A 20,813-nucleotide genomic window follows, 5' to 3' on the forward strand; every position below is an offset into this window, starting at 1 on the left:
TGTGTAAAATTTATGTAAATAAAAGGATAAATTGGCCAGGCATCAGTGGCATACACCAGTAATCCTAGTTACTCAGGAAGCTGAGATCTGAGGATTGAGGTTTGAAGCCATCCTGGGCAAGAAGGTTCCTGAGACTCTTATCTCCACTATACTACTCAAAAATAGCCAGAAGTGGAGCTGTGGCTCAAGTGTGCTACCCTTGAACAAAATAAACTCAGGGACAGTGCCCAAGTCCTGAGCTCAAGCCCCAGCATTGCCACAGGCACAGGCACACACACGGGCACACGCATGCATGCACGCACACACACACACAATTTATTGTGGAGTCTGAATTCAAAACATTGAGTCATTACAGCATGCTAGGCTCTGAACACAGAATGAGCAGTACACTGAAGTCAATCCTAGACTTTATAAAGTCTCAGACAATTGGAAAGCAAGGGTACATCTGTGAGAAGCATGAGGACAGGTATAAACAGAGGGCTACTGAGCACACAGAAGGGGAAAAAAATTGCCAGAAACTCCTTGGAGAATGCTGTGTACATAAGGCTTGATCTGGAAGAAAGAGACCAAGAGAAGATGGGAGAATGGTGGCAGGTATTCATTTACACCTGTCAGCTCGTAAGGAAGCTGTACCTCTGGGAGACCTGAAGCAATGAAAGAGGAACAGATGGTCCAGGATGGATAGTCTAGAAGAGAAGTTCAAGGGCAACAAAATGAAAGACAGGCAAGCCCTCACAAAGAAGACTCTTGTAAAGCTGAAACAAGATGGAGCCATTAGAGGACAAGGAGAGTGCCAAGGGGCACAAGTGTGGCTCATATTCAGAAGAAACAAGCCACAAAACCATAGCACATAACATCCTGTAAGCCATGGCCTGGGTTTGCATTCAAACCTAAGGACCACAGAAAGACTAGGGGAGCAGGTATCACAGTCTGTTCTAGTTTTCCAAAAGATCTTTCCAGTTGTAGGTCAGACGGTAGATAAGGCAGCTAGGTGGTTCCTGAAGAACCTGGGGTTGAGGATCCATTTCAGAAGCAGCATGACCCTCCTACAAAGAGTCTGTTTCCCCAGCAGTGGAATGCATATGGCTCCTAGGAGTGAAGAGCACAGCCATGCTAGAGGCCCTGTGACACTGCTTCAGAGACTGCTTACAGACCCAGAGTGAGGCCCCTTCCGCGAAGGAGACCTTAAGCCAACGGCACTGAGTTGACAGGCTACCACACTCACCCACAATTATGCCCATTTAGAGCCTTAGGAGGCAACACTGGGAATGAGGACTTTTGTAGACAGAATTAGTTAGGATAAGGATTCAAGTGGGCCCTTAGTCTGATGTCCAATCCCAATAAGGTCATGTGAAGACAGATACAGTAAGCAGAAGTCATGTGACAATGGAAACAGAAGCAAGCCATCTACAAAGCAAGCCTTGGCAAGAGCTGTCAGCAACCACAAGCAGCCAGGACAAGCAGGGGCTCACCGAGAGGTGACCCCCTTAGTTCATGCTTTGGTCTCCAAAATTCTGTTGTTCTAATTCAGTTCATGGCAATCTGTTATGGAAGCTACAAGAAACAAACTTAAGAACTATGGAGACTTGCTACATTATTAATCAAACCTGAGAATGGAAATTAAAGCATAAACGTGCAATATGAAAAAAAATCCTTTTTTTCCCCAAGACTGTATAAGTTAAAAAAACTACTGCTTATTGGGTACCAGTGAGTGGCTCACACTTGTAATCCTAGCCACTCAGGCAGCTGAGATCCAGAGAATCATAGTTTGAAGCCAACTAGGGCAGAAAAGTTCACAAGACTTCATCACCAATTAGCCAGCAAACAACTAGATGTCAGGTGTACCTCATGTGGTAGAATGCTAGTCAGCTAGCAAAATGAGTAAACGTGATACCCTAATCTCAAACCCTATAACTGGGAAGGGGGAAAAAGTATACTACTTTTTTTTTTGGTCTGTTGTGGGGCTTGAATTCTCTACCATTCTCTACCACTTGGAGCCACAGCTTCATTTCCAGTTTTCAAGTAAGAGTCTCATGGGAACTTTTCTGCCTGGGCTGGCTTCAAACTGCAATCCTCACATTTCAGCCTCCTGAGTAGCTAAGATTACAGGTACAAGCCACTAGCACTCAGCCAACTACTTGTGTTTGTGTGTGTGTGTGTGTGAACATACATGCGTGTATGTGTGCATGTGTACCAGTACTGGGGCTTTGAACTCAGGGCTGAGACTTCCTGTTCAGATTTTATGCTCATGGCTGGCACTCTGCTACTTGATCCATACCTCTATCCCTCTATTTTCAGCATCTTTAGTAACTGGTGATGGAGTCTTGTGAACCTTTCTGCCCAGGCTGGCTTTGAACCATAATTCTCAGGATCTCAGTCTTCCTAGTAGCTAGGATCAAAGTAGCTAGGATGATAACCAATGTCTGGCTAAGACTACTACTTAATTAAAAACAAAATCACACTAACAGTGCCCCTGACCCAGGCAGAGTTAAACCATGAGGGCGCTTCAGTAAGGAACCACTACGCATCAGCCACCAGTTAATGGGGTCAGGACCTGAGGATTGGAGCAGCTAGGATACTAAACTCAAACAATCCAAAATATTATGTACCTGCAGTACTGCAGAAAAGCAGCTTTCAGTAGCTTTGTCTTATCTTCCTGTGCTATAGTTTCCTTCTTCATGGAGGTCTCAAAAACTATACTCTGCAAAAAAAACAAGCTAAAGGTTAGAAGTGAATATTCCAGAATATTCCTAATGCTGAAGAACTACACTACCCCATGAAGGAATAAGACACCCATGCAAGCTGTTAGCTAAAGGGCCTACATGATTTTGTTTACATACTCAGACATTCTTCAAAGTAGCAGACAAATTACCAAAGTCCTACAGATAAGGCAATAACTCAGGGATTATACCATGAGTAAAACTGTTTAGGGATTTATTTCATCATGATCAATATAATTTTTCATAGGTTTCCCATTATACAGCTAATTATAATGTGCACTACTAAGCATTCTGGCTGACTATGAGATTAAACATGGATTTAAAATTTTTTTAAATAAATAGAACATTTTAAGATAGCTTTAGAACACACAGCAGAACTGTAATAACCTCATGATTACAAAACAAACTTTTAAACACATTACTTTGGCTGGCATGGTGGCTCACACCTGTCATCCCTAGCTACAGGGAAGCATATGGCTGGGCCCAAAGAGCTGTGCCTATCATTCTGGCAACTTGGGAAATAGGAAGATTGCAGTCCAGGTCAGCTGAGGCAAGGCGCAAGACCCTAATTTGAAAATAACCAGCACAAAACAGTTTCAAGGGATGGCGCCATCTGCCTAGTAAATGCAAGGCCCCCATTTCAGAGCCTCAGTACTACACAAAAAAACAAACACATGGGCTGGGGATATGGCCTAGTGGCAAGAGTGCCTGCCTCGGATACACGAGGCCCTGGGTTCGATTCCCCAGCACCACATATACAGAAAATGGCCAGAAGCGGCGCTGTGGCTCAAGTGGCAGAGTGCTAGCCTTGAGCGGGAAGAAGCCAGGGACAGTGCTCAAGCCCTGAGTCCAAGGCCCAGGACTGGCAAAAAAAAAAAAAAAAGATGCTGAGATTTGAGGATGAGGGTTCTAAGCCAGCTAGGACAGACAAATGTGAGAGACTCATCTCCAAACCAGAAAAAAAATGGATGTGTGGCTGAAGTGGTAGGGTGCCAGCATGAGAAAAAGTTGACTGAGAACATGAGGCCCACAGTTTAAGTTGCATTAGCGCATACCCTCCCCCACCAACCCGATCAAACAACAAAATGCCTTTTACTTTCTGTAAAAATGAAACAAAAAGTCTACATACATTGGGGTCAATATATTGAGGTATTTTCCATTTAAACAGATTTTGAATAGATTTTCTTACCCAAGCTGGCTTGAACCTGTATCTTCAGACTTCAGTCTACCGAGTAGCTAGGATTACAGGCATTGAGTCACTGGTGCCTGACTAGAATTGATGTTTTATCTCAAATCTCTTCAACTGTCAGATTATGTGAAATATATGAATAAAATGCTCTGATAAAAAAGTCAAACAGCCTGGTGCCAGTGGCTCATGCCTGGTAACTCTTAACTACCCAGAAAACAGATCTGAAGATTGTGGTTCAAACTCATCTCCAAGTAACCAGCAAAAAATTGAAAGTGGAAGCTGTAGCTCAAGTGGTAAAGCACTAGCCTTGAGCAAAAGAACTCAGGGACAGCAGTCTCAGGCCCTGAGTTTAAGCCACAGGACCAGTATATTTACAACAACAACAACAACAACAAAAACTCCAACTAGCCACCAGAAAACCAGAAGTGATGCTGTTGATCAAAGTGGTAGAGCACTAGCCTTGAGCTGAAGAGCTCAAAGATAGCGCCCAGGTCCAGAGACAAAAAAAAGTTAAGCAATCTTATGCAACCATATCACCTCATTGTTGGGTCCAGCAACAGAAGATGCCAAGGACTCTTCCAAGTCCTCTGCTAACAGGGACACACTTTCCCTTGAGGTGATAGACACCAGACCATTATTTCTAGAGAAAAGGACAGGAACACCACCATATGAGCCAGCACCCAAAATGCCATCTCCTAGAATGGAAAAAAAAAAAAAAGACATAAATAGCACAACAAACTTTAACCAACTGAGAAGGCACCTGTACATGCACAAATGCACACACAGAGTACAATATGCTGTCTAAAGCCCATCACACATATTTTCCCTCTCTCTCTCCCACCCTTGAGACCCCAGGCTTCTTTCTGTGGCCACACCTGGACTGTCCTCTGCATAGCCCCTCAGATAAACCTCTGAGCAGAACATCTGCTGGACTTGTCTGAACTCCTTCAGAGTTTTCTTCCACCCAGCTCCAAACCCAGGAATCCGGGGTTCTTCTTGCTAGGGGTCTAGACCAACTAGTTAAGAAATAAGTCAACCTCACCAATGAGCAATTACTTCTCTCAGTGTCATTCCTTTTCTTCTTCGCCATTCACCCTCGGAAAAATATTACTATTTTTGCCTATAAGTATAAATGTTTGGGAATCTCATTCCCTTTGATTTCCAGATGGGCTGTGATGTCAGCAGTTGCACCTTGGTATTAAACATCACAGCGATACCCAGAAGAAGCAGGTCTGAAGCAACACATATGGAAAGGTAACAAAACTAACAGGAATAACTAACCAATCATGCCTCTGAAAAGTGGCACCAATACCTTGTGCAGTGAAGACAATTTTCTCTGGGGGGAGAGAAGACTTCCCAGTCCCCGTGGAACATACGTAAACAGAATTCTCAGTGTACAGATAGGCTGCCTGGCTTGAAAAATTTGGGACCATCAACCGACACATAATGAGATCTTCTGACTGAAAGTTAAATTAAAATTATATTTAAGAGAAATGAAATAAAAATACTTGTATGATTTTATAATCACATTTTGTCAGGAAGCTATCCCATAAAACATGATAAAATGCTAAGTCACTGATTCTCCTGAAAACCTAAACACTACCCATATGGTGATTTGTAAAGTAAGACACAAGAGACTTGGAAATATTGCACAGGCACACTTCTGCCTCTCCCAAATTCCTATGCTGAAACCTACTCTCCGAAGTTCCTAGTGGAGATATTAGTCCTTCCTCCCTGCAATTCAGGAAAGCAATTAATACCAAAAGAATTGACAAAAAATGGTTTGAGGGCTGGGAGGCTTAAGGAAGTCATACTAAGAAAAAAGATTCAACACAATTGTTCAGGCGCTGTAATACAAGGCTAAACGCGATCATGACTGACTGAACACCCTGGCCTCCCTCATGAACCTGGGTCCTTAGCAGCATATTCAACTGCGGTCCATAGCTCAACCTCAGTGAACCTGCCTCTCAGCTTAGTGTACCTTTGAGGAGTTCCCAGCACCAGTGTCTACAAATACAACCCTTTTTCTGTAATATGCAGGGCTCAAAACTGAACCTCCAGCCTGGAAGTATTTCCAAGCCCTGCAGATGAACCTCAAAGAATGTGACCTCCAAGAGTGTGTAACGGCTATACAAAGTCAATGTGTTGCTGCCTTTTTGTGATTTAATTTACCTGGAAAGGAGGGTTATACTGGGTGACTTCTACAGTGATTGCATCCGACTTTTGGGAGCCATTATCTTCTACTGTTATCAGGGAATAGTAGATGAGGCAGGGACTGTCAGCTGGGTGCCAAGCTGCTGCCAAGACCAGGAGCCCATCACTAGTCAAAAACAAAACAAAGAAGGCCACAGCCTCTTTGGAAACAGCCTGGAAATCCTTATAAACTTAAAAACACACTCACTACATATGCTAACAATCTTACTCCTAAATATTAACACAGTGGAGGCAAAAACTGTTCATAAAAACACGTGTGCAAATATTTACAGTGGCTTGACTAAACTGAAACAACCCCATTTCTTTTTTGGCCAGTCTTGGGGCTTGAACTCAGGGCCTGAGCACCATCCTTGGCTTCTTTTTTTTGCTCAAGGCTAGCACTACACCACTGGACCCACAGCGCCACTTCGGCTTTTTCCATATATGTGGTGCTGAGGAATCGAACCCAGGGCTTCATGTATGTGAGGCAAGCACTCTACCAGTAGGCCATATTCCCCAGCCCCGCAGTATCTTTTTTTGTGTCCTGGTCCTGGGGTTTGAGCTCAGTACTTAGGCTCAGTCCCTGAGCTTTTGTGGTCAAGGTTAGCACTGTACCACTTCTACTTCTGGTGGTTTTTTTTTTCTTGTTACAAAGACATAACGTTTATTTAGTAATGATTGTCCACACAGGTTGCTATAATCAGCAAAACTGTTTTAAGGGATTCCCTGGATGAGTTGTTTTGTCTTAACCAGTTTTTTTTTTTTTTTTTTTTGGCCAGTCCTGGGCCTTGGACTCAGGGCCTAAGCACTGTCCCTGGCTTCTTTTTGCTCAAGGCTAGCACTCTGCCACTTGAGTCACAGCGCCCCTTCTGGCCATTTTCTGTATATGTGGTGCTGGGGAATTGAACCCAGGGCCTCATGTATACGAGGCAAGTACTCTTGCCACTAGGCCATATCCCCAGCCCTGTCTTAACCAGTTTTACACAGGTTATTTGGTTTAATATTGTGATTGACAGACCATACAGTTTACATTCAAAATCTATACACTCAACGAAAGGAAAAATGAGACATCCTAATAATGTAAGAAAACTGCAATTGCAAACCCATTTAAATACTTTTGGCTACTAGTTCTCAACAGCATATCCTGAAATAAAGTCATAAAGTAGGAGAATTATGAACACACACTGGCAAAAATAGCTACGCTGACATACTGAGCAAGTAGGAAAGATAAGGTACTTCTGGTGTTTTGTGGGTTAATTGGAGATACAAGTCTCATGGGCTTTCCTGCCTGGGCTGGCTTTCTACCCACAATCCTCAGACTTCAGTCTCCTGAAGGATGACAGGTGTGAGGCACGGGTGCCAGGCTAACCCAATGTCTTTCAACTGCTGAGTAGGTAAATAAGCCTGGGGTACACACAAAATAAACTACTATTTGGCAATGAAAAGAAAATCATGGTCAACTTCAAATGCACTAAGAAAGAAGCCAGACTCAAGCCTGTAATTCAAGAGAATTCAAGATTTTTTTTTTCTCCAATTTGGAATGTATTGCTAGTGTCTGAAAGGGCCCCTAAGAACATTATGCACAAGAAATGCTGGACTGGGGTCTCAGAGGAAAGAACCCTGGGGTTTCCCTTCCCATGTGGAGTGTTGGGCACCAGTCCTGAAGTGTCTATGAAGGCACTGCATGAGGACACTGTATGGGCCATATCACCATGCCACCAAGCAGAGACATGACTAACAAATAGCATCCTTACAGTGAGGTTAGGACCAGTTTTCCTTGACATCTTCATTTAAGAAAAAAAAAAAAAAGCCTTATTTGAAAGTCATGAAGCTATTTTAGTCAAATACAGTAACATTCTGAGAAGTAATAAAGGTGAAAATTTTAAGATTAAAAAAGTCCAAAGGCTAAAGCTTGCATTTAAAATGAAAATACCTATCTGGAATTTATCAGTATGTAGTAAAAGAAGTGATAGCCTGCACACTAAAATACAGATTCAGGTTGTCAGATTGTAGGTAACACTGCAGGAGGACAGGATTTCCTCCTAAGCAGAAGACACTCATGCATGGGGCAAATTCTCCATATGTCTGATCACAGACTTTGACAACCTGAGAGAGCAGATTCATATGAGCACAGGTAGAGAAAGTTTAAGAAAAAGTGCTATATGACAGTACCAGAAAAGAAGTATGTGAAGAAAGAAGATGAGAACTAAGGCTAAGGGTATGTCTGAAGTAGTAGAGCGCTTGCCTAGCAAGGAGTGGTCAGAAGAAAGCATATGGAACATTTGGTTAATTTGTTCATACTATACCCAAATCTAAGAAGGGAAAGGGCTAGAAAAAGAGTGTATGTATTCATTCTTTACAGTTGGCAAACATGTTTTTGTATTTTTTTGTTACCCTAAACCATGTTTTTTGTTTTGTTTTGTTTTGTTTTTGGCCAGTCCTAGGCCGTGAACTCAGGGCCTGAGCACTGTCCCTGGCTTCTTTTTTGCTCAAGGCTAGCACTCTGCCACTTAAGCCACAGCGCCACTTCTGGCCATTTTCTGTATATGTGGTGCTGAGGAATCGAACCCAGGGCCTCATGTATACAAGGCAAACACTCTTGCCACTAGGCCATATCCCCAGCCCCCTAAACCATGTTTTAAACTTTCACCTATCCTAAGCAGAACTTGTGACCAACTCTTTTCAGAGTCATTAAATTATACTGTTTTCTTACCAAGAAAAAGAAAAAGTGCATGCTTGGGGAGCCAAGCCCCAGAACAGCAATTCCTAAGCACATTTTGTTCTGTCCCCGATTTTCAACCTACCTCCAAATCTGAAAATTCACTGTGAAGCAGTAGGCCTCTATATCCAAAAGTCCACTAACGATATGTGAAAACATGTAAACTGTATGTAGCCAAAATGCTTGTGGGAAATAAATACTATTATTTCACCTCTCTGGTAGCTTTTAGAAGGCTTTCAGACTGTAGGAAGGGGCATGATGGACTGGAGACGGGGCTCAAATGGTAGTGCCAGCTGTGAGTGAGGGAGGAGCACATCAAGAGCTTCAACAGCAGAAAGAGAAACTCACACAGAAGGGTAACTACTGCATTATCCCTGCATGCAGAATTGGTTCTGCTACACTAAATAGGAACACAGTAAAGACTGCTCTGAAACATATGAAATAGAGTCAACTTCTGCTTTGGCCTCCCAGGGGCTAGAGTATAGGTGTGAGCCACCACAACCAGCTAGAGAATGGTTTGTAAGAGGAATTCACTGGGAGCATAAACTATGACTAAGTTCTAATTGTAATACCAAGACAAAGCTTAGTCCTATTCCTTGCCTGCTCAACTTAGCCATTAGCTAGGCCATCAGAGCTCCCTCAGCACCAGAACACAAGTATCCAATGTCACCACAAGAAGACACAGACCACAGCTTGGGATACTCACGAGGACAGCAAAAGGGCAGAGTCTTAGTGTCACCTGAAGACAAAGTGAGGGAAGAACTGCTCTAGCTGAGAGTAGACAAGCAACAGTTCTAACAGAAAGACACCCTGGTAAGAACATACTGCTTTCAACTGGGAAAGCCTTAGGTTCCTGGATGAATTAGTATTTAGGTAACAGCAAGACCATGCAGGAGGCTGAGCAGAAGGCTGAGAATGGCACTAGAACAGCTAGTGCAACTGACTTCTCAAGTAAGTTGTTATGACTTAGTATTATTTATATATATATATATTTTTTTTTTGGCCAGTCCTGGGCCTTGGGCTCAGGGCCCGAGCACCGTCCCTGGCTTCTTCCCGCTCAAGGCTAGCACTCTGCCACTTGAGCCACAGCGCCGCTTCTGGCCGTTTTCTGTATATGTGGTGCTGGGGAATCGAACCTAGGGCCTCGTGTATCCGAGGCAGGCATTCTTGCCACTAGGCTATATCCCCAGCCCTATTTATACATGTTTTACAGGATTGGCGTTTGAAATCTGGGCCTCACACTTACTAGCTAGGCATTCCACTGCTGAACCATATACCTCTAGTCTGTTATCTAATTTCCTTACAACAAATTAACGGCTTACCAGTTTTGCTTCAAGTCCAAATATCGAATGTTGACTCCTTCTTTAATAGCTTCATAGTTACTTTCAGATCCCTGGATGGAAATATAAAAACATAAGATCCCTAGGACAAGTGCGACCTTTTTACCTCTGTATCCCTAGCACCCAGTCAAGTGCCACCACCACAGCTGTGGCAGCAGCTGTTGAGAGGAATGTACACTTGAAAAATAATTTCATCAAGTAACTAATCAGTAAGTTCCAATACAGGTTGAGATTGGACATCCTACTACTTTGGCTTATTTGATGGCTTTGCCCTGCCAGATTATATAGAAATGTGTTCAGATAGACAGAGCAGAAGGACTGGTGTGGTAGCATAATACCAGTAACTCAGCACTCAGGAGGCAGAGGCAGGAGAAATGTGAGCCTAGACTGGGCTACACAGCAAGACTATATGAAAACAAAACAAATAAGCAAACAAACAAAACAAAAATAAGAAAGGAATACCATAAACCATCACACACCATAAACATGAACCACAGACACAAACATTATTGGTCCTCACCCAAATAGCATCAGTGATGTTTTCCTTCAGAGCTCGATGTACATCCCAACTGTGAGCTTGTTTCTCTGAGGAGTCATCCAGTTCCCATTTACTGATGTTTGAGTTTGTCAAACTATAGAAGCTTGAATTTCCTTTGTCCCAAAGAACACCAGCCAACTGCAGTGAAGGGGAATACATGTATAAACAGGATTCCAGCTGGATTCATGAATTTTATGCTTTATGGCTATTAAATTTTCATCCCACCAGCATTCCTCAGTCAAGATTTGAAGGAAGACCTTGAAAACAAAGTAGGACCTCCACAAACAGAAAGAAACAGAGCACAAAAAGACCAGGAAGAACAGAGCTGGGAGATGGGCAAGTTACCAGGTCCGCCTCTAGGGAACAAGTCCTGTTAAACTGGAAAAACAATAAGGGTTCTTTCTTTAAAACTTAAGAAGGCAGGACTGGGAATGTGGTTTAGCGATAAGAGTGCTTGCCTTGCATGCATGAAGCCCTAGGTTCAATTCCTCATCACCACATAAGCAGAAAAAGGCCGGAAGTGGCACCGTGGCTTAAATGATAAGAATGTTAGCCTTGAGCAAAATCAAGCCAGGGAGAGTGCTCAGGCCCTGAGTCCAAGCTCCAGGACTGGCAAAAACAAAAACAAAAACAACCCAACAACTCCCATGTACTTCTAATAAAAAAGATAAAGGGGGGGAGAAAGTAACTGGGATATAAGGTGCTTTCCTAGTATGCACATGGATCTGGGTTCATTCTCTAGTGCCAATAAAAAAAATAAGTAGGGCTGGGGATATGGCCTAGTGGCAAGAGTGCCTGCCTCATATACATGAGGCCTTGGTTTCGATTTCCCAGCACCACATATACAGAAAATGGCCAGAAGTGGCGCTGTGGCCCAAGTGGCAGAGTGCTAGCCTTGAGCAAAAAGAAGCCAGGGACAGTGCTCAGGCCCTGAGTCCAAGCCCCAGGACTGGCCAAAAAAAAAAAAAAAAGTAAATAAATACATAAGGAAATAAAAAAAGAATAAAATATTAGAAACATATAGTGGATTATTTTATGTAAGGCTATGAACCCAGTAAACAAGCAGGGTGTTTCCCATGCCTTTTGAGCAGACCTGTTCTCAAACAAGTCTGGGGGAAGAGGCAGCATGTGTAAAATTTGTCATATGTAGTGTTTAATGGCTGACTTACAAAGTAGGAACTGACTTATGAAGCAGACATGTGTTATCTAAACTGGATGAATATAACAGTTCTGAGTGAAGTTCTTGTCTCTATTTCTGTCTCCAAAACTCTGGCCAATGATGGGGCAGGAAGGGCTGGCAGTGAGCAAACTGGACTGGAATGGAACCCTGGGTAAGATATAGCAGAGTACAGAGAGGCATATAGACAGGAACAGGCAGCCAGGGGTAAAAATGAGCCATGACAGACAGAGGCACTTGGCAAATGACTGAGGCGCTGTAGCAGACAGGGAGACCCAAAGAACAGTGTCATAAAAGCTTCATTGTCGGCAAACTGGACACAGTGCTATACTTCATAGACAGTCATTATGATGAGAAGAGAAGAGAAACGCAGAGCAGCTCCAAGAGAAGGCACTCCCTAAAGCATTATTCCCATTATCCTCCCTCCCCCAGGCTGAGTGGGACAGCAGTCCAGTCAACAAGTGTAAATATGAGCCATTTCCAGGTTTGGAAGAAAGGACATATTTCTCATCAAGGCTAAAAAGTCAAATTAATCTTTAAAATACACACTCTAGATAGCTCTGATTCATATGGAGACAATGCCAACTTCATCGGAAGCTTTCAACTCACTGACTTTACTTAGAAACCAAGTATTTTACTATAAGCCAGACATTTTATAGACTTACCATGAGGTCACTACTCGGAGACAAAATCCCAAAAAGGGAAGAAACCCTGCGGCCAATTCCTGAGAGCATGCCTTGTCCCTGAGGCAGGACATGTTGGTGAATCTTCCCTGAGCTTTCTGGTATCAACCGAATCAGCTGGCATCCCACTGAGGACAAGATAAAACTTCCTCCCTGTAAATGAATACCGTGAGATTAGTTCAGGAAAACAATTAACATTATGATAAAGGGAACTAGCAAAAAAATGGTTGTAGTACTTGAGGCATGGCTCAAGTGGTAGAGCACTTGCCTAGCAAGTACAAAGTCCTAAATTCAACATCCATACTAGGAAAAAACTTTTTAATACAAAGAAAAAAATATTCCCATGCTATACAAATCTAAAAGAATAAAAAAACCACTATTTTATTAAAATAATTTAAGAACACATAACCATTTCTGTATAACTAATATAAAAGTTGTGTATAACTAACATAAGATAACTAAAAAAACCTGCAAGTTTCCTGTTTTTCTGATTTTTAAAATTATAGGTTGAACATATTGCAGTTCAACAAATTAAGTATGTTTTATTTCTTTAGTAAAATTAGAGATGCTTGCATGCATGCTTCAGTGTCTATTCCTTTTTTTTTTTTTGGCCAGTCCTGGAGCTTGAACTCAGGGCCTGAGCACTGTCCCTGGCTTCTTTTTGCTCAAGGCTAGCACTCTGCCACTTGAGCCACAGCGCCACTCCCGGCTTTTTCTATATATGTGGTGCTGAGGAATCGAACCCAGGGCTTCATCTATTTGAGGCAAGCACTTTAGCACTAAGCCATATTCCCAGCTCTTCAATGTCTATTTCTAAGCTACTCTCTAAAGCAATCTTAAGGAGATTAACACCATTCACTCCTACCAGACAAAGACACTTTAATCCTATGAGGGAAGCCCATAGCTCCTTTCACCCAGCTGCTCCAATCACAGGCCCTCACTCTTCTCTTCCTTGTTCTTAATTTATAGTCCATCCTTCCCTGGCCTCCATGGCCAGAGCCCCTGTTCAATCATTCTGATTTTACTGCCAACCAGAGCCATAGCTTTCCCATAGAAACAAAAGTATTTCCACCACACACTTGTACTGCTGTCAGAAACATGCATGTCTTATCGCCTCCCAAATCCACACAGGTCTCTGTGTAGGTGTCTTCCCCAGCAAGGCTTGGCCAATAGCGGACAGATCCCTCTCTGGTGGCAACCATAACAGCTACAGCCTGAAAACAAAACCACAGTACAGTCAGTAACCACAGAAGGCCTAACCCTGAGAATCTAACAGGTGAGAACAGACACAAGAACTCTTAGTTTTAAAATAATCTAATTGGGTAATTGACTTCCCTTCTTTTGCATGGTTTTGTGAATTTTAACATGTGGGTTGTAATTAACTGCATACCACAATGGTACTGAACAGTTCTGCCACCCCCAAACACCCTAGTACTGTCCCTTGGCATTCGCGCCCTGCCAAGCCCTAATCCTAACAATCCAGTGCCCACAGTTATAGGATACAGAACAATGAGATCACATAGAAAAGCACAGCAGTCAGGCTTCGTTGCTGTGTTGAGCTGAGGCTCATCCAGGTAGTTGTAGCATCTAAGGGCCATTTCATTTTACTATTGGAAATTGCTCATGCCTTGAGTGTGGCTTGCCAAAGGATCCTATGTTGTTTCTAGCTTTGGTATCACATTCATGTTCAGTTTTGTGTGACTGAGGATCCAAGTTTGAAGCCAGCCCCAGCAGGAAAGCCTGTGAGACTCTTTAACTCCAATTAACTACCAAACGAGCCAAAGTGGAGCTATGGCTCAAACAGCAGAGAACTAGTCTTAAGCACAAAAGCTCAGGGACAGTGCCTAGGCCCCGAGTTCAAACTCAGGACAACACAAAAAATTCCATTGTGTGTGTCAAATTGTGTTGATCCATTCACCCATTGTACGGCATCTGGGCTCCTTCCACAGCTTGGCTATCATGAATAATACAGCAAGGAATATGGATGTGCAAGTGTCTTTAGCATATCCTCACCTGTAATATTCTGGATGCCCAAGAGTGCTATTGCTGGGTCATAGGGTAGTTCTATGTTTATTTTTTTTGAGGAATCTCCAAACTGGCTTCCAAAGTAGTTGCACTAGTTTATGTTCTCACCAACAGTGTAATAAGGTTCCTTTCCCTGACATCCACACCAGCATTTATTGTTATTTGTATTCTTGATGATGGCCAATTTTACTAAGGTGAGATGGATCTCAATGTTGTTTTCATTTGTATTTCCTTTAGAGATGCTAAACATTTCTTTGTTTATTGGCTATTCTTATTTCTTCAGAGAAGCCTCCATTTAGATCCTTTGCCCATCTATTATTTGATTTATTTCCTCTTTGAGAGTTTAGTTTCTTGAGCTCCTTGTATATTCAAGATATTAGGCCCTTGTCAGATATATAGCTAGTAAAGATCCCCCCACCCTTTTTTTTCTTGTGGGTCTTGGGGCTTGAACTCAGGACCTGGGCTCTGTCCCTGAGCCTCTCTGTGCTCAAGGCTAGCTCTCTACCACTTGAGCCATTGTCATTTCCACCTTTTCCTGTTTATGTGGTACTGAGGAATCAAACCCAGGGGTCCAAGCATGCTAGGCAAACACTCTGCCACAAAGCCACATTCCCAGCCCAGACCTCCCATTCTTTAGGCTATCTTTTTAGATTGGTAACTCTGTCCATTGCTGTGCAGTCTCATTTCTCCATTCTCTCTCCAATATGTTGAGTCCCTGGAATTCTACTGAGAAAACACCTGCCTATAAAATTAAGTTGTAATGGTTTTCCTACTTGCTCCTGTAGTAGCTTCAAGGTTTCAGGTCTCAGTAAGTTTTTAAGCCACCTACCTGAATGGAATGTGTTTCACCTGAAGCAGCAGAGTAAGACAGGGCTACCAGGTCAGTGTTCAAGTGGAGATCACTAAGCGGTAGCTGAAGCTCCTTGCAAACGGACAGCTGCAGAACGAACCAAACAAAAATTCTTTTACATTAACACTTGGAAGGCCAAGATTATATTTCCTCCCCTATACCACAAGCCATTCTTTGGAGCCTCAGTTACCAAAAGTGGCCCTCAGGACCCGAGGCAGTTGAACTTCACAAGATAAACCAGACCCACCAGCCCAGCCATCCATGCCTTGCTCAGTCCCCTGCTCTCACTGCCCTGATAATAAAAGTACCAAGGGGGCTTAGGGGCACCAGAGGGCCCTACACTTGCAGATTTCCCAGCGCCTTTGAGAGAGATGAGGCTGGTTAGTCTAGGAGAATGGGTTGGTCCATGATCAGAGAGGCAGTACATAAGAAAATAAAGTATCATGAAAGGGTTGCCTCAAGGGCATCACTTCCACAGATACGATGAGTATTAAGCCCTGTGGTAGGTGCCAACACAGTAAAGGCACAGGAAAAAGTCTCTGTGTGGGGTTAGGGATTTAGCTCAGTGGAAATATGCTTGCCTAGAAAGTACTAGGCTCTGAATTAGTCCTCAGGGCACACACATGCACATGTACATGGATACACACACAAAGGCAACTAGGACCCTGTGTGCCTAAGTAAAGTGGTACATGACAGGAAGCAGAGCACTGTAGTGAGCAGACTAAGCCCATTTTCCAGAAAAGACTAAACTGTAAGGAAGATGATGCTAAATATTAGAGCAGATTAAGCCCAGCTACAGAACCAAGAGAACTTCAGCTTGTGAGAAATGTGAGGATCATCATTTACTATGAAGACAGTGACACCACTTAGTCTGATGCCCAGGAGTTTTTGGAAGAGAAGAAATTACAGATGTTAAGTTTTTAAAATATTGAAAGAACTTTTTTTTAAACCAGCATAAAAATCAGTATGTATACTCAGTACCTGACATCACAGATAATGCATGTGCAGATTCATACTAGCATGTTCCATCAACTCCTCTGCATGTCCTTCCAGCTCTAAAAAGCCTTTACCTTAGTCACAGGTGATGGAGTAATCTTCCAAATGAGGAGTTTCTCTTTGCAAACCAGATAAGCCCATCCACTTTCATCCACAAAGACAGACAGCGGATCATCAACTGAAGGGGAAAATGAGGCATGCAATTAATCTTAAATTGCAACTATGAAAAACTGTGGCTTAGTAGTAGAGTATTTGCCTAGCATGCATGAAGTCCTGGGTTTGATTCCTCAGCACCACATAAACAGAAAAGGCCAGACGTGGCACTGTGGCTCAAGGAGTAGAGTGCTTAGCCTTGAGCAAAAAGAAGCCACGGACAGTGCTCAGGCCATGAGTTCAAGCCCCAGGACTGGCAAAAAAGAAAAAAAAAGTTCTAAAAAAGGACAAAGGCCTAGAGCTCTTAATAAAAGAACAAAAGCACTAAAGCAATGGAGGGCAATGGACACTCCCAGTCTCCCTATGCTAACTCTTATGTGGTCCACTCCCCACCCCCAACTCCTATGCCTAGTTCTCCAGAAGAATGTTCGAAGTGGTACGAATTGGTACACACAGCCTCTAAAATACTACATGGAATACAGAAATGAAGGTAGAATTTCACCTTACTACATTACTTTTTTTCTTTATTAGCATGTTAGTTGTACAAGGGAGGGCTTCATTGTGACATTTTCACACACATATAAATCATCTCTCTCCCTTAACACTTCCCCTTATTCTCCTTTCTTAAAACAGTTTAAATAGATTTCATTGTTCAATTTTTCTACATTAAAAACAAACTACTTCAATTACATTCTTCCACATTCATTCCCATTGTTAGCTCACTCCTTCTAGTTACTCACGCTTACAGCATTATTAAACCCCCACACAAAGCACTAGGTTTTGGCTTGTTTTTTGCCAGTCATGGGACTTGAACTCAGGGCTGGGGCTCTGTCTTTGAGCTTCTTTTGCTCAAGGCTAGCACTCTACCACTTGTGCCACAGCACCACTTCTGGCTTTTTCTGTTTATGTGGTACTGAGGAATCAAACCTATGGCTTCATGCTTGCTAGGCAAGCACTCTACCAGTAAGCCACCTTCCCAGCCTCCTTGAGCCGACACTCCCCCGACCCCCTGCACCCAGTTTTAAAAAAAATAATCTTCATTGACTTTTGAAACGGGTCTGAATTTTGCAGAAATGACACAACCACTAAAAACTTAATTTGCTGTGTTAGAATAATTCATTCTGCTTCTTGAATTTACATCTCATTTGCAGTGAAAAATTAGCCAGGTTCCCTGCTCCTCTCCATAGGTGAGGATATCTCAGAGAAAGACCAAACGTCAACCTCCATGCAAGACCCAGGTTTTGTTTCAATTGCTAATGGGAGCAAAGATGCCACCTACCCTCAGCCATGGCTAGGGCTTCCATGACTTTCACAGGGAGAGATGATCCAAATGTTTTTACATCATAGTTCACAAACTCCATTATGGACTGGTGTGGGACTGTCCGTGTTGGTGTTCCTCTAAAGAAAAGACACCATATTACTTCACTCAGACATTAATATTTTATACTACCTTAGTCTTTATGTACATGATCACACTGTAAGGAGATTTTTGGTAACAAGATGATGGTGGTATACCAGTGGGGGGAAAAAGATCAAGTGTATTGTGAATTAAGTGTATTTTTCATGAACAACAACAAAAAATAACCTGACAGGATTCAGGACAACCTGGCTCCAGACCATATGTTTGGTAACTGAAATGTATAAATGTATGTCTCTTCTCAGGAAATCAGCATTTTCTGCCAGTACTGGAGCCTGAACTCAACCGCACTCTCACTGGGGTCCCACACACCCTATCACAGCTGATGCTCACCACTTGAGCCTTGCCTCAGGCTCAGCACTTTAAAGAGCACTTTTCAAAACACATGGGTATAGTATATTCCCTTATAATTGTTTCTTCTTTAAAGGACTAAATATTTTTTCTTTCTTTTCCCTTGGGGGAGGCTCCTTTATTCGTATTTATCTTTTTTGTGTGTGCTGGTCCTGGGGCTTGAACTCAGGGCCCAAACACTGCCCCTGAGCTATTTGGCTCAAGGATGGTGCTCCACTACTTGAGCCACAGTTACACTTCTGGCCTTTAGGCGGTTAAGTGGAGATAAGAGCCTTACAGACTTTCCTGCTCAGGCTGGCTTCGAACCACAGTCCTCAGATCTCAGCCTTCAGAGTAGCTAGGATTACAGGCATGATCTACCATTGTCTAGCTGAATAATTTATATACATAAATTTTAACAAAAAAAAATCAAAGACTCAATGCTTACTGTTTTCCTGTAGAGAAAATTCACTAGTAAAAGATGAGCAGAACAAACTACTAAGAAACAAATGTCACCTGCTTCTGAAGTTCTGGATTATATACATGAGAAAAAGCAAAATTCCATCAGTGATATGGATTGGTGCTCTTACCTGTTTTTTCAGACTTTTCCCCATTTTTTAGCCAAAAGCCAGATAATTACCAATAAACAGTAGCAAAATAGTTGTGTATCAGACATTAAGCAAGTAACAATTATTCAGGGGTTATGGGATTTGTTGTGTGTGTGTGTGTGTGTGTGTGTGTGTGTGTGTGTGTGTGTGTGTGCCAGTCCTAGGCTTGAATTCAAGGCCTGAACGCTGTCCCTGAGCTTTTTTGCTCAGGCCTAACATTCTATGACTTGAGCCACAACTCTACTTCCAGTTTTAGTGGATCATTTCATGCTGTGGACACCTTTCAAGTCCTCAGAACAAGAAGTCTAGCACAATGAGAAACTTACCAAAGAACTTTTTCTCTTGTGTCTATTAATGACCGGAATATGCTGTATTCAGAACTCTAAAATCAATAGCTTTCGCAGATGAGATAAACTGTGACAAATTAAACTCAAACCTTTACATGACTTAAGACATCTAGTGGGTAACTGCAGCAACATCTCCAAGACAGCTATGCAACAGTTCAAACTGTACTCCTCCTTTTACAGAGTTAAAACTTCTAGGCCCATTTGTTCAACATTTTTAGTTTAACACTGTGGTGGTATAAGAATTCCTAGCAAGAATTGCTGGGGCTAGGAATATGGCTTAACAGTACAGTGCTCGCCTTGCATGCATGAAGCCCTGGGTTCCATTGCTCAGCACCACATAAAGACAAAAAGCCAGAAGTGGTGCAGTGGCTCAAGTGGTAGAGTGCTAGCTTTGAGCAAAAAGGAAGCCAGGGACAGTGCTCAGGCCCTGAGTCCAAGCTCCAAGACTGGCAAAAAATACAATAAAGCAAAAAAAGAACTGCTACCTAGGCTAAGAATTTAACTTACTGATAGAGTGCTTGGTTAGCATGTACAAGGCACTGGGTTTGATCCCCAGCACTATAAAATTCAAGAATGAGTGAGAATTTGTACCTAGTAAACAAGGAGGAAACTGTGCAGTTGCTGAGACTTTTTAAAGTTTTCACAATGATTTTAGTAAAACAGGGTTAAAGTACAGAGATAAAAAGAGGGAAACGTGTCCTGCTCTTCATGCATGAAATGGAAATTAAAGCTTGCTAATACCTCGTGTTGCACACAAATAAATACATTGGGTATCTTACAGACTGAGCTGGAAAAAGAAATACTGAACAGGGTATTCACTTCAGAGACTCCTCATCTGCCTCATTTTGCGATGCATTTTCATTTTGGTCAGTTGGGTTCACGAAGCCACTGGAAGGTAGTCATCCATCAAATGCCAAATAGTCAAATAGTTTGGATAGAATGATGACAACAACATAAAACACCAGAAATGTCTGATCATGATGGCACTGTAAACTGTGGCCGATTTATTAAGACTGGAACACCAGAATGAGGGTAGCAGCACTAAAATGCCCTTAGTTCTGTTCACTCTCACCTAGATGAAAGCTTAACCTGAGGGCAGAAATGAAGTTTCTGACACGGGAATTGCAGCGAGTGCTCAAACTGGTAGCCCAGTCAAAGTAAAGGCACGCCTGCCCGCGCTGCCCGGCCCTCCAGTCTTCCGAAGACACCACCCCACTCTCCGGCTACAGCCCCGAGCCCGCAGGGCGCCCGGCCAGGCGACCACCTACCTGGAGCTCAGAGAGCTTCGCCGGCCTACCGGCGAGAAGAGCGCCGGGGAGCCGACGACAGCCCCCACGGGCAGGCCTCTCCTGCTGGCCGCGCGAGGCGTGGACGCCGGCCCAACTCCGGCCAGGGGGGCTCTTCTGGACCCGGGCCCCGGGGTCCGCGGAGAAGGGACGGCCGGGAACATGACTGCAAGACACCGCGGCGGGCCGCCTCAGCGTCAGGACAGAAGCGCGGGCCTAGCGCGCTAGGTGTTGAACGCCCA

General features: G+C 43.1%; 1 protein-coding gene across 1 annotated transcript in view; it reads right to left on the minus strand.

The window, feature by feature from the left end:
• The window catches only part of Nup133 (nucleoporin 133), a 40,569-nt gene extending 19,756 nt beyond the window's left edge, over positions 1 to 20,813 (minus strand). The window contains exons 1-12 of the mRNA XM_048367837.1: positions 20,554 to 20,813; positions 17,863 to 17,981; positions 16,505 to 16,608; positions 15,414 to 15,521; positions 13,639 to 13,773; positions 12,542 to 12,712; positions 10,682 to 10,837; positions 10,144 to 10,214; positions 6,082 to 6,229; positions 5,222 to 5,369; positions 4,447 to 4,604; positions 2,610 to 2,701 (exon numbers count right to left, since the gene is read on the minus strand). Of these exons, the coding sequence (XP_048223794.1) occupies positions 2,610 to 2,701; positions 4,447 to 4,604; positions 5,222 to 5,369; positions 6,082 to 6,229; positions 10,144 to 10,214; positions 10,682 to 10,837; positions 12,542 to 12,712; positions 13,639 to 13,773; positions 15,414 to 15,521; positions 16,505 to 16,608; positions 17,863 to 17,981; positions 20,554 to 20,735 (1,592 nt within the window). The 5' untranslated portion in view covers positions 20,736 to 20,813. The remainder of the gene's footprint in view (positions 1 to 2,609; positions 2,702 to 4,446; positions 4,605 to 5,221; positions 5,370 to 6,081; positions 6,230 to 10,143; positions 10,215 to 10,681; positions 10,838 to 12,541; positions 12,713 to 13,638; positions 13,774 to 15,413; positions 15,522 to 16,504; positions 16,609 to 17,862; positions 17,982 to 20,553) is intronic.

This window comes from Perognathus longimembris, chromosome 18 (genome assembly GCF_023159225.1).
Source record: "Perognathus longimembris pacificus isolate PPM17 chromosome 18, ASM2315922v1, whole genome shotgun sequence".
Classification (NCBI taxonomy): Eukaryota; Metazoa; Chordata; class Mammalia; order Rodentia; family Heteromyidae; genus Perognathus; species Perognathus longimembris.